Genomic DNA, 12,224 nt, shown 5'->3' with positions numbered 1-12,224 from the left:
CAACCTTTTGTTTCACAGTCGTTCCACCAATGAACAAGTGTCATCTTCACTATTTATAGTCAATGGAAGCCATTTGTACAGATCTGGAATTGTCAACGAGAGCTGCTCTGGACTGCTCTGGGTCATCACGGACCAAGTCAACCGAGTCATTCAATAGGATTGAATATTTCTATTCAACTGGGTCATTGAATATCCCTCAAAAATGCCCTATAAAAAGAGTCATAATTTCCTTCCTTTCCTTCCTTCCGTTAGATAGTCAGTCAAGTAGAAATCATTCAATTCAGTCTTTTGTTGCCCTCAATCCCTCAAATCCGTAGCTATCCTGCGATAGGAATTGACGAATAAACCCAGCTGTCGCTGAACCGTTCATGAAACTTGGTTTGGTCAGGACTTCAAGTGCAGAAGCTTCAAGTGAGCTACAACATGTGCAGTTTCGCCATAAGCTTCCTAGTAAATGAACATATGCTAACCTTGTTGAATTCTTCCATCCTACTCGCAAGCGAGCCTCTTTAGGGAATCCTTTGTTATAGTCTACTATGTTTCGAAGCAGAAGGGACTATAATGAACCTGGAAGTCTGCTGATACTGATATATAGATGAATCTTTCCCACCCGTGGACGAAAGCGTTTAGTAAAGGAGGCAATAACGCGTGACTTGACACAATGTCTTCAGCATGAGGGGCCATCATATTACAGTAAAGGTAAATATATAATTCAAGTGCCTTATGATTTTTGGATTCACGTAGCCCGCCATTACCATCATGCGAGCCGTGCGAGCCGCTACGGTGCTACGTCCTGTTGCCAATGTAACAGGGCAGCCACTAGCCTCAATTCCGGCACTTAAGTTTTGAACAGTTCATCGCATTCGGCCCTATATTCATATGATCTAGACTAGATAATAGGAGAAAGTATAAACAATTAGATAGGCCTTACAGTATCAAATTAGATCAAAACAATCGTCATTATCTTGGTGGAGTCAAAAGTTGGGAGTTGTCCCCATATTCTTGCCAATCCCACACGAGTGTATATCTCAGTACATTGTCCTTTGACCGCCTTCAAGATCAGAAATGTCTCATACACATATCCTGGGTTAGAACGGCGGGTCTCGGAAAACAAAAGGAGGCACAAGTGAGTAGCCGGTGCAACCTCGTCGCCACCATCGAATCTCCCAGCGCATCGCCAAGGGAGGCGGGTTTTCGATGTACGTTGCAAGTCTTCGTTAAATACTTGAAAATATGGCGGTACATGAAGGTTCCCATCTGCAAATGGCCTTATTGGGATCTCCCGCACTGAACCTTGGACACGTACAAAGCTCCGCCTTAGGGGCGATGTGTAGGACGTGCTGTCCCATTCCACTATCCAGTCCAAGAGATTTAGACTTCCCGTTTGCTGTGGCTCCTCTTCATACTTATCCCCTATAGTGTACAAAACACACCCTTGACACGCAAACCATGTCCATGTGGGAAATTTTGAGATGCCGGATAATTGAGGTCTACCACGGCCGCGCAACCAGGCCAGGTCCCTGGCGAAAGACTTTCCCCATAGCCCTAGTATTGGTGTATCTTTCAATGTGGACGCGAAATGGTGTATTAGACCCGCGATGGCGGGAATCCTATCGTGAACACGGGTGAACTCGCGCAGTGAGTAGTTTTCGATGATACGTCGCCAGGCAGTGCGGTATAACCCCCCGGCCGAGGGAGGCCCTCGCAATGGAATAGCAATATCCCAATTGCTAAGAGACCCATTTGGCTCGAACAAAATACCAGTCTGTGTCTGATATCCGGCTTGGCATTGCCAGTGAATGTCAGGATCCATGCAAAAGACATTCCTAAGTGAGAGCAGCTGCTCCTGTAAGGTCCAGCCACGGGTGCTAATCACACTGCTAGTCATAGCAGTAGTCCTGATATCGCCGCGGTAGACACGGACCATGCTGCTATGGCCCCCTGAGGTACCTGGTCGAGTGTGGAAGAAGAGTTGATCACTTTTGGCAATATTCTCATTTGAAAGAAAACAGCCCTGTGAACTGTCTGCGGATTGAACCGCGGTTATAGTCAACTGACCCCCTTGATAGATCTCTGACATGTTGGCGGCTTCACTTTGCCACTCTTCATTATTATCTTGCACGATGCATAGCGCATCAATCCAGATATGAGGGATTTGAAGAGCCCGACATATACGTATAGCGTCGACAAACGTTTTAGGCATTAGGTTTAAGGGGACCTCTTGACAATAATTCAAAATCGTCTTCCTTGTGGTGCGTAGTCCCGGCGAACTACCCCAGCAATAGCTAAGTGTCGCGTACTCAGACTGAACTGTTGTGGAACTTCGTTCAACGAGCCTGCAGGGTTTGCCATCTAGGCCAACAGTTAGGAGCCGGAGGGGGGCGAAAGGAATTGGCTTGCATTTGTTGTGTCCACATGCATCTTTGGAGCGGCATTCATGCATCCTTAATCGGATATACGCGACCTTTTCTTCGAACGTCGTCGATGAGCTACTCCATACTGGAAAACTCGACGCTGAACCTACTCAAAAGAGAGAGTGTCAGTGCTTTTACTTACCAAGGGCGTGGTATATAGCTTCTTACTCCCTGCTCGACAAGCCACGAGTGTAAAGTAGGTGACAAATGCCATCACAGTGTTTGTGGATCGTAGTTTTGCCTCCAAAAATGTCCAAGAGGCGCCTGATTGCATTTTTCGGGCTGCTTTCACCGTGATCGTAACTGGGAATCCATCTTGAGAACTCTGAATGCTTTCGTCTGATGCTCCGTGTTTCCTTAGACTAGACTCAAAGTGCGGCCATTGTGAAGCTATAAAATCGCACAAAGCACATGGTTTGCTTGGAGATCGTAGGGAACCGTACGTGGAATACCTCGTTGGGTGTGACGAGTACAAAACTGTATCTGTTGATACTCTTATTAGGTCTAGGCAATTGTGACAAATGTCGAGATCCCTCATCGCCATTTTGCGATACTTTTTTGCACTTGAATATCGCGACAGCCTGGTGTGCTCAGGAAATGTGCAACCAACCTAAGGTTGTGACTCGGGTTTTGGATATTCGGACATTGGAGTAGAACACTTGATCGTGCTGCCTACATATGTAACACAGCCGCGTCTTAGTAACACCACACTGTAATGCCAGATTGGCCCAGTGCGGGGGAGTTCCAGCCCCAGGTTATAAAAACGGCCTGAGTTAGCGTAGTTGTTGGAGAGCCACAAGGGGGTATTGTTTGCGAGGCTATTTCACCGACTAGAGAGCGCGCGTGATGTTAGCAACGAAAATTACTTCGCTTTGCAGGGAGAGTGGCTATCTCTTGTCGAGATAAACTCTAACCTTTTATGATCTGGCTGTGAAGTGTATTCAGCACTAATGGGGGAATATTAGCATCAGGACCGCTATGCCTCGATGCCACTGTCGTGGTTTCGCAAGGAGCGTCGTCGTCGGATTCAACCAACTGCACGAGGAGTGACCTTACGGTTAGGGCAAGAAACTATTTAGCAAAATCATCGTTTCTGTATCCTTGGTCGATCTTCGACAGTATTAACCCATGCATCAATGTCCTGAGGCGGAGTGCCATGAGTGGCTCGTGTTGCCTCGCTTGTAGCAACCATTGAACAAGTAAATCTGGAAGGCCGGTTCTACTTAGTATTGTAGACCACTTAGACATAGTACTTGAGCAAGACGGGCTAGCCTAGTTTAAACTTTTCTGTTGCAAACCAAGTGGACGAGGGAAACAGCGCCTCCCAGACTACATAAAGAACCAGACTAATACAGCCAATTTTAATAGAGAACGTGGTTTGTAAGAGATAGAAGACAAGGACACAGAAAACTTTAAGGAAGGCAAAAGAAGTAGCTGGTAGTTGATGACTCCCGCTTTAAATCTCTTTGCAACAGGCTAACTCTTTGACAGCTGGAGATCCTCCGATATTACTTGCTACAGACGTCTTTCTCTCAACCAAGTAAGCATACCACAAAAAGTTTTTGGACCCTAGACTCGAAATTAACGAGCGGAATGGGTTTTCAAATTCAAGTCTATCTACAGGCCAATTAAGACCTCGTCTCAAAGGCAAGCTGCCCGAAGCTGCTAAGCAGAACAAACTAGCCCATGAACATCTTCATCTTCTTGTTGAAGCTCAGGAATTCAAAGTGCTTCATCAAGCAGAGCTTAAAAAGCACTGGAGAGCTCATATTATGGCTGAATGACCGTCTCCATTCGTCCTCATCGGTTTTCTCATTATGCTTCCTCAATGTCTCGAAAAAGGTGTTCATCGCACCATCATAGTCCCCCTCGTCTGCCAACTTGGCACAATCCAGTGCCATCTCTCTCTCCCAATCCTTCATTAGGAAAAAGTTATCCGCCATAACGGGGACAGTCTTGCTAAACTCGTCAAAAAGCTCCTTTTCATCCACAATGACCCTGAGAAGACCCTCTTCGAACTTCTCTAGAGAGGAAGTGTAGTCGGGCAAAGTGCGCTTCGCGACCTCCTCATCCTTAACGCCATTGGCGACAAAGTAATTGATCGCTGCGTCTGCACCTGCCCCACTGTATAGCTCCAGTGCCTTTCGTACCTTGTACTTCACATAATCATCCAGCTCGTCATACTTGGCTGAGTTGTCTTGAGTGCCTGCATGAGGTCAGGAGTGCTTTGTAAGATCTAGGGTGTCGTGGTAACTTACGAAGATCCTGAGACATTTTGATTGATTGGAGACTTGACGGTCTGTGTTTGAGTTTGAGTGAAGGTTGTATAGTAGGTTGTGGTTGAAGATGTTGTTGTTGATTGCTGCTTGGAGTTCTATAGGAGTAGGAGGAAGGGAGACCCAAGTTAAATAGTTGGCATTAGGACCAAGATACGAGCCAATTTGCTTTAAATTTAGCAGACCGTAGTTCTCAATGTGATGTGTTGAGCACAGTCGTTTGACAGACGAACCTTGTTAGAGACGTAGAAAGACATCAAGAACAGTGGCACGATTCATGTTCCTGACGAGTTCGTGAGTGTCCCCTGAGAGGTCTGAGAGTTGTTCTAAATAGGGCGGTAGTTAGGCTTAAAGATTTGCTAGATTGCCATCCCTTGTACATGTTTTACCTTCCTTTACACGCAATATGTTCTAAATACCTTGGGAACTTCTTTGTTCGTGATGAGCGCCACTATACTTCAGCGTTTGTTGTATCCACTGGGCTGTGCTTACTGAGGACTTCGCAGAACTGTCTCTATTTGGTGCACCTATAATTTTAAACTGTCCATGTGGCAGTCATCCTTTGTTCATAGGGTCGTCTCTTACAAGCAAGATACAACTGCCAAATTACTCTCAAAGCTTTTTGAGGCTGAGCTGGAAGACTTTGCATACGGAGCGCTCTGGTACTTTCTCAAGAAATGCAACTTACTATAGCGATCTCTTTCTCTTAATAGGCAAATTTGAGAGACGCCTCAAAGTACACCTCTGTAAGCTTGCTCGTTCTAAACTGAAAAACTACTTGTCTCACGAGATGGGAAAGCTACTACGGCAAATGAACCAGTAGTCTTTTGAACTGAAAACGGCATAAATGAGCTTTAAATGGACGCATTAGCACTATATGTAGTAATAGTAGCACTTTTACATGTGCTATGGCTGGAGTTTTAAGGGCCACAAGCCTTGAAACAGGCTTCGTCTATTTGTTCTTGGAACACCGCATGGTGAAAATTCCCATTCTATTCATTTGTTTCGCGTACTCCTTACACCCGACATGACCGAAACACGCCATGGCCTCTGCTAAAAGTGATTGGGAACTACCAGTGTCCGTTCCATCTCATCTGTCTAGTTCTTTCAACTGAGGCGACCCTGTCCTTGCCACCTATGGTCGTATTCCCTAGCGTTCTTTGTTCCACGGCAGTATAAAACGCCTAGTGCGCACGCCGTGGCTCAGGAGCACAGCCGCTGACTCTTGTTCAAAATAATAACGCATAGTTGAACGGCCCATGATGCCCAGGCCCCTGGGGGTCTGGCATGGTGCGGACAGATCTCTTCGTTTCCGCCCTCTCCCGGACTCTGACAGCCGCAACGCTGGACACAATAAAATGAAGCAAGGGTCAGGGTTCTAATAAACGTTAGCTTTCTTTGGCCAGTGAGGCACTGCCACTGCTAATGGTTGGAATTCAGAAAGAACCTGGGACAATAGAATGTTTTGCTATAATCGGACTGAAGTCACATACGTTCAATCGCAATGAAGCGTTACTCATAGGAAGTGGAGGGCTTGCCAAAAGCTTCATGTTAAATCTTAGATGTTCAATAGTTTCTATCTACGTATGTCGATTGGTGAGAAAGTGAATACTACTGGAAGGGAGATCGTCTTGTCCAGTCTTTGTGTTATTACTGGATTCGCTGAAGCCGAAGCTTGTTATGAGATCGCGTTCAGTAATAGGCTCAGTCCATACTTTCCAACTTGCACCAAGGTTGAATCGTAGGTATGGCAATAATCAGGGGCAGTCGGCGACACGTTCGAGCGTGGAAAGAGGCAACAAAAATTCCAAGCCGTTTATTGTGACAATGCAAACACATAGTACGAATCTACCAATGGTCAATGACCACTGAAAGAATTGCGATTACTTCATTACAAGGTTTGGCATTCATTTGGCCCTAACTGAGTGCCAGAGAATGTGCTTGAAGCTCGTAAGGGGTAGTTTTCGAGATTCATCGACGTCATTGTTAACGTCCGTGATTTGCTGGTCATTTCACCCCAGCCAGCTGATATCCTATGTTGTCTAAATCTAGTATACACATTGTACAATCGGGTAGCGTGTCTATCCCATTCTCTCTGCCTCTTCTAGCAGCTTTTCCACACTGAATCTAGAGTCGCCGTTACCGAACCACTGAACCAGCTTTTTTCGTTCATCTGCCCTCTCTTTCCTCGCACCTTCAAGCTCCGACTCTGTGCTCTCCCAAGCTCCATAGAATCGCTGAAGGCACATGACCAGCCATTTGGCGTGCTCTGGTTGAACACCTCGATCCTCCATTGTCTGGCCTTGCATCAGAACGAGGCCCTTATCATCAGCCAAATCAAGATGATGTGTCACGGTTGTATGTGGCTGGGCAAATTCACCCCGTGTCTTGAACTCGGCCAGTTGGGTGAAGAGAACTGTGCTGGTGTTGGATGCCGGGTCAAAGGTCCATTGCAAGAAGTGAATTTCGGCACCTTGGCTCTCATGTGGAACCGGTAAAACGAATTGAGGAGACTGGCGCGCCATCTCTTCCATAGCCTTATATGACGCTGTTGGAATAACAGCACATAGCTTGTGAGGTGAATTGGCATGGCGCAGCCTCCAAACTGCTGTCAGCTCCTTCTCTGGGAGCTCACGAATCTTTTCGACATCGACAATCTCGTCCAATGATTGTATAGCAGCTTTTCCACTTGCGCTAGGAGGCACGGATGTCGCTTTGGCTGCTTTTTGGGCTGGAGCCGGCCCTCGGTTCGGCTGCGAAACAGGGGTTTCGGGAGCTTGGGGGATAGTAGGGATTGGGTATTCGATGGCGTCCTTCTTGCGCTCGGCGTCGATTTTATCAGCGTACGCGGATTTCAAATCGTCGATGCTATTGTGTCCCTCTTTCTTGGCTTTTTGGTTGAGCTTTTCGCGATACTTGTCGAGCACCACTTGGGGTGTTTGTTTTGTCGCTAGGAATCTGACATCATGGACTTGAGCCCATCGGCGCTGGGATTGAAGACGAGCTGCGGACCTGATGGGATGTATGGCCAAATGGCGAAGGCTTGGTATTCTTACAGAAGCCATTATGAAAGCTGGGAGCGTCCGCGACCAAAGTTTGATGCTGTCGTGGCGCAAATTGATGGAGTTGATGCAGGAGAAATGCAAGCATGGAACACAAATTCCGTCATGACATCGACAACGAGATCCCTGCAGCTCTAGAAAAAGTGGGTGGGGCCGAATTGATTTCTCACCAGACGCTTGTCGACTTCCACACAAAAAGTTGACCCCACCATCAGAAGCCATCCCGACGTCGGTCAAGCTCCATGTCGTCGAACTTTCAAAACCTGGTTGGTAATAGGCGGGCTTCTGTTGGCTACGATCTCAAGCTTCGACTTCCATTGAACATCTGACAGGTATTGCCTCAGGTCTTCCGCTTCGCTTTGCTTAGCTTCAGTTGTCCGCCCGCGTTGTTTGGGTTGCTCTCTGTCGTCGATTGCCCCTCCATCTCGCGATTTGTCGCCCTCGAGACTTCGGATCACGGTCCCCGATTGCTCGACCGGCCGCCGTATAACTTGAACACAAACCTACTTTTGAGCATACAGTTGTATTGCCAGCCACCGTGTGTCGCTTCATAGAGCCAGAGCAGAAATTCGTGCGACGGTCGCACGTTCGAAAGCATGGCTGATTTCCGGCAGCTCGCCCTCGACTTCGTTCTCGAGGACAATAAGACGAAATCAGTTAGCATCGCCCAGAAAGCTGCCAAGGGTACGTTTCTCCGTTTAACATCGGACATAGTGGCGTGCGGCGAGATCTAACTATCCGCAGAGATCGAAGCATCTGCCCCAACTTCAAATCCAGTTGCGCGATGGGTCGAGTCCGTCCAACCCTGGATGCCCGGCAACAACGATGATGACTTGATGCGGGATGCTGCTGACACACCAGACTGGTCTGCGAGATCAAAAGGTTTGTCTCTCACCATGGAATCCGATGTGCCACCCCGTATTAACTTGAAGTAGCTTTGGAGTTCTTGTCCATGACGTTGTCTTACCTCAACCCCGATGTCCTCAAACCTAGCCAAGGTGTGTATAGGCCCCAATAGCATGAACTGTGACTTGATTTCTGACACTGCACAGTCAATCTTTTAGTCACCTTCTTCGGAGCCATGTTTGATGTCGACCATAAAGCCGGCATCCTTCCTTCAGCAACCGCATTGTCACGAATCATTACGATGAAGTCGTTCCACCCAAACAGCGGCAAGGATATAATTCAAAAGGTCTGCGCGCTGAAGGACGATTTCCCCAGACAGCTATCGAAGACGCGGCTCGCCGTTTATGAGCTACTGAGGTCTCTGATTTCCAACAAAGAAGTTGCCATATCCTTGAAACAGCGTGATGGCGATGATGCAGCATTTATGAAGGAGCTTCTGCACCTATGCCAGATCGAGAGGGATCCAGATTGCTTAATAATTTGGTTTGACGTCCTGAGGCTCTTTTTGTCGAGGTTTTCGTCATCAAAAGAAACCTTGGAAGAGGTGTACGGGGCATTCAAGGCATACTTTCCTATCACGTTGCCTCGCACTGCACAGAGTGGTGTGACGCCAGAGGAACTAAAGTTACAGCTCCGGAAGTGCTTTTCGTCAAGCGACAGCCTCGCCTACCTGGCCCTGCCCTTTTTAATTGGCAAACTGGACCAAGGAGACGGCGTTACGGTCAATGTAAAGGTAAGACTGAAGTGGCCCAAAGCAACTGTTCTCGTGCTTACAAATATTGCAGGTTGATGTCTTGCGAACAATAAGAGCGTGTCTAGAAGAATATCGAGATTCAAAAGAAGCAATTATACCTTACACAAATAGAATATGGACCAGCCTGAAATATGAAGTTAGGAATGGGGAAATCGAGGATACGATTTGGGCGACGCTCGAGGTCCTGAAGACTCTGGCTACGCGATTGACCGGAGACGACCTGCGAGACTACACATTGACAGTCACTAGAGATTGTGTGGCTGATTTGGCAACGCCCATGTATACCACCGCAGCCGGTCGATTGCTTGTTAGTGTACTCAGTGCCAATCCTAGCACCTTTGTTCTTATGGTTGCGCCGATAATCACGCACATCAAGGAGAACTTGCGCCACCCTAAGTCGCCAACTCATAGCCAAGATCTTCTCAAAATTTTGCGAATCGTTTTGGAAACTAGATTGCTCCTCACAGGTGTGGAGATGTCGGAACAAGAGAGGAACGACTTTGCGGCGGTGGATGGTGTCTTCAAGACTCTGTATTCTGATGTCTACAAAAGCCCTTTGGAACTGTCGAAGAAATCTGATGCATCAGACGAAGACTTCAAACTCTCGACAGAGGCGGCCCAAGGTGTTGGGGCCCTTGCAGGACAAAAGGAAGTACAATCCTTGGCACCCAGCATCTCAGATGCGAAGTTGCTGCTTCCTGCATCAACATGCTCTGAGAGCTGTGAGACGCTATTTGACATAACTACAATACACTGGAATGAAAGGGCCAGGAGAATGGGTGCTGATGATTTAGTGAACGAATCAACAAAGGCACTACAACGAATCATCCAGGCATATCCAGAAGGATTTCAGTCGTTGATTTCCAAAGGCTCCTCTATTCTTCGACACTCTGTCACCGATTTCACCCACGATTCTCTAGACACCATCCAATCACTTGGTCCCCTGTTGGCATATGTTGGTTGCTCCACGCTCTCGGAAAATTTGACCCAGTCTCTGGCACAATATATCCAAACAATGATGGCTATAGAGCTGGAACTTTTGGCAGCCATTGATCAAGCAGCTAGCCCAAGATTATGGTGTGCCTTGATTGCGGGAATCCACTCAGCTGTGCGATATTTCAACGACGCCTGCTTGGAACGGGACGCAAAGGCTGGTGCAGTGGACGGATTATTATCTCTGGACACCATCACTGTCAAATATCCACAGCTGTCCTCTGAGAATGTTTCAAGCGAGGCCGACTCATCATCTAGTCGGCCTAGTCTAAGTTCTGTCAGTGAAGCTCGAAGCGACGCTTTACTGATTGGCCTGCATATTACCGGCTCGCTATATAGACGGACGACCAAAACAGCTGAAACAGGAAGCTACCTTGCGTTAAGTGACGACTTCAAGAACTCAGAACCCCAACATGAACGCAGGTATCTTTACCTGTTGTCGGAACTTGCTGGCTTCATTGTTCACGAGCTCAGTGAATCTCAACAGGCGTCACTGGAGGTCGAGAAGTACGCCTTGAATCTGTTCCGAGAAGAAGAGATCAAGCTATCCGAATCCTCATCTTGGAGTTGGCTCACACGCGGGGATTTGAGCGTGCTGTCACTCGGAGTATTGGAGGCCGTCAGACCGACCAGAATAGCCAGACTTGTGAGTACAAGTGCGTCAATGATCTTACAACAGCTAACATGAATCTACAGTACGAATCTGGCGTAGCGCAGCAAATTTTGGCAGAAGGTACAGCTCCTGGTGACTCCGTTACCGACATCACCTCAAGGCCCGTAAAGAGATCTATCCTTTCCGTCCTCGCGAACAAGCACAATATCGAGACTCTCGACCCCATCATGACAAACGTGGAGGCTAGTTTGCAAGATTCTCTCCAAAAGATCAAGTCAAGCAGCAGCGACGACTTCTCAGTGGCAAACTTGGAAACTAGCTTCTCCATTTTCTCCTTGATTGGCGGGCTCTTAAGGCGATATAGTGGTAGCAAAGTCCAACCGCTGATCCAGGTCTTGCGTACCGTCCCCAACGATGCCCGATTCGGATACCAACTCGCCCGAGGGCTTGAGATCATCGTTGCCCCTCAAAGATATCTCACGAAGGAAAATTATGCCGTGGTCAGACTCCTTTGGTTGCAGAAAGTCTACGTCGAGCTCATCAAACCAATGCTAGAAGTCGCACTAGGCAATGACGCCAGCATCACTGATCCGGTAATCAAGACCAACTACAGCTTGGCAGTGTTACTAATGGTGAAACACCTAAACTTTTCAATCTACGAACAGGACGCAGATAAGATTCTACGCATCGCCATCGCTATTGCGCAGAATCTTGGGACCGGATCAGACGGCATGGCAGCTCTGCAAGTTATTAAGAACATTCTTGTGGAGGCGTCAGAACAAGCGCAAGACCACATCCGTAGTTTGGTCAAGATATGTACGGGTTTCTTCACAAACAGGGGCCAATCTTCAAGTAGGCCTGATTGGTTGCCTGCAGAATATGGAGCCGTAGTTGCGACGTTGGAGGTGCAGGCCGGTTGTGGTAAGATAGCATTGGAAATCGTGGGTGGCCTACCGCGAATGTTTGAGCCTCGATATCTACTGGCGTATGAACCACAAGTTCAGCGCGATTTGTCGACTGCGTGTGGACATCGGGTGCGTGAGTTGAGAAGCACAGCTAGGTTGGCTCGTGGTGCATGGGCGGATGTGAAATAGATTCTTGCATGAAGGGAGTTTGGTGGGATTTTGAATAGTGATTCGAGGTGCATTAGAGATCGATTGAGGGTTCGCTTAGTGACATATAGATGGACTTGGTGATGATTTTACT

General features: G+C 47.6%; 4 protein-coding genes across 4 annotated transcripts; 1 reads left to right on the top strand and 3 right to left on the bottom strand.

Annotated features, from left to right (window-relative positions):
* Positions 1 to 940: 940 nt before the first annotated feature.
* On the bottom strand, positions 941 to 2,080 carry VFPPC_04260 (hypothetical protein; the record flags this gene model as incomplete). The annotated part of the gene is made up of 1 exon (XM_018283641.1): positions 941 to 2,080. The coding sequence occupies one exon, from the start codon at positions 2,078 to 2,080 to the stop codon at positions 941 to 943; it is 1,140 nt and encodes a 379-aa protein (XP_018144785.1).
* Positions 2,081 to 4,093: 2,013 nt separating this feature from the next.
* Positions 4,094 to 4,688, bottom strand: VFPPC_04259 (hypothetical protein; the record flags this gene model as incomplete). Its single annotated transcript, XM_018283640.1, has 2 exons — positions 4,094 to 4,620; positions 4,673 to 4,688. The coding sequence occupies 2 exons, from the start codon at positions 4,686 to 4,688 to the stop codon at positions 4,094 to 4,096; spliced, it is 543 nt and encodes a 180-aa protein (XP_018144784.1).
* A 2,083-nt stretch (positions 4,689 to 6,771) lies between these two features.
* Positions 6,772 to 7,755, bottom strand: VFPPC_04258 (F1F0 ATP synthase assembly protein Atp11; the record flags this gene model as incomplete). The annotated part of the gene is made up of 1 exon (XM_018283639.1): positions 6,772 to 7,755. The coding sequence occupies one exon, from the start codon at positions 7,753 to 7,755 to the stop codon at positions 6,772 to 6,774; it is 984 nt and encodes a 327-aa protein (XP_018144783.1).
* A 593-nt stretch (positions 7,756 to 8,348) lies between these two features.
* VFPPC_04257 (DNA repair transcription protein) lies at positions 8,349 to 12,112 on the top strand (the record flags this gene model as incomplete). The annotated part of the gene is made up of 6 exons (XM_018283638.1): positions 8,349 to 8,436; positions 8,497 to 8,634; positions 8,688 to 8,750; positions 8,805 to 9,391; positions 9,444 to 11,051; positions 11,102 to 12,112. The coding sequence occupies 6 exons, from the start codon at positions 8,349 to 8,351 to the stop codon at positions 12,110 to 12,112; spliced, it is 3,495 nt and encodes a 1,164-aa protein (XP_018144782.1).
* Between the last annotated feature and the right edge of the window lie 112 nt (positions 12,113 to 12,224).

Source organism: Pochonia chlamydosporia, chromosome 3, assembly GCF_001653235.2.
Source record: "Pochonia chlamydosporia 170 chromosome 3, whole genome shotgun sequence".
NCBI classification, from domain to species: Eukaryota; Fungi; Ascomycota; class Sordariomycetes; order Hypocreales; family Clavicipitaceae; genus Pochonia; species Pochonia chlamydosporia.
Note: the sequence above shows the minus strand (reverse complement) of the source record. Positions and strands in the feature narration are given on the sequence as shown.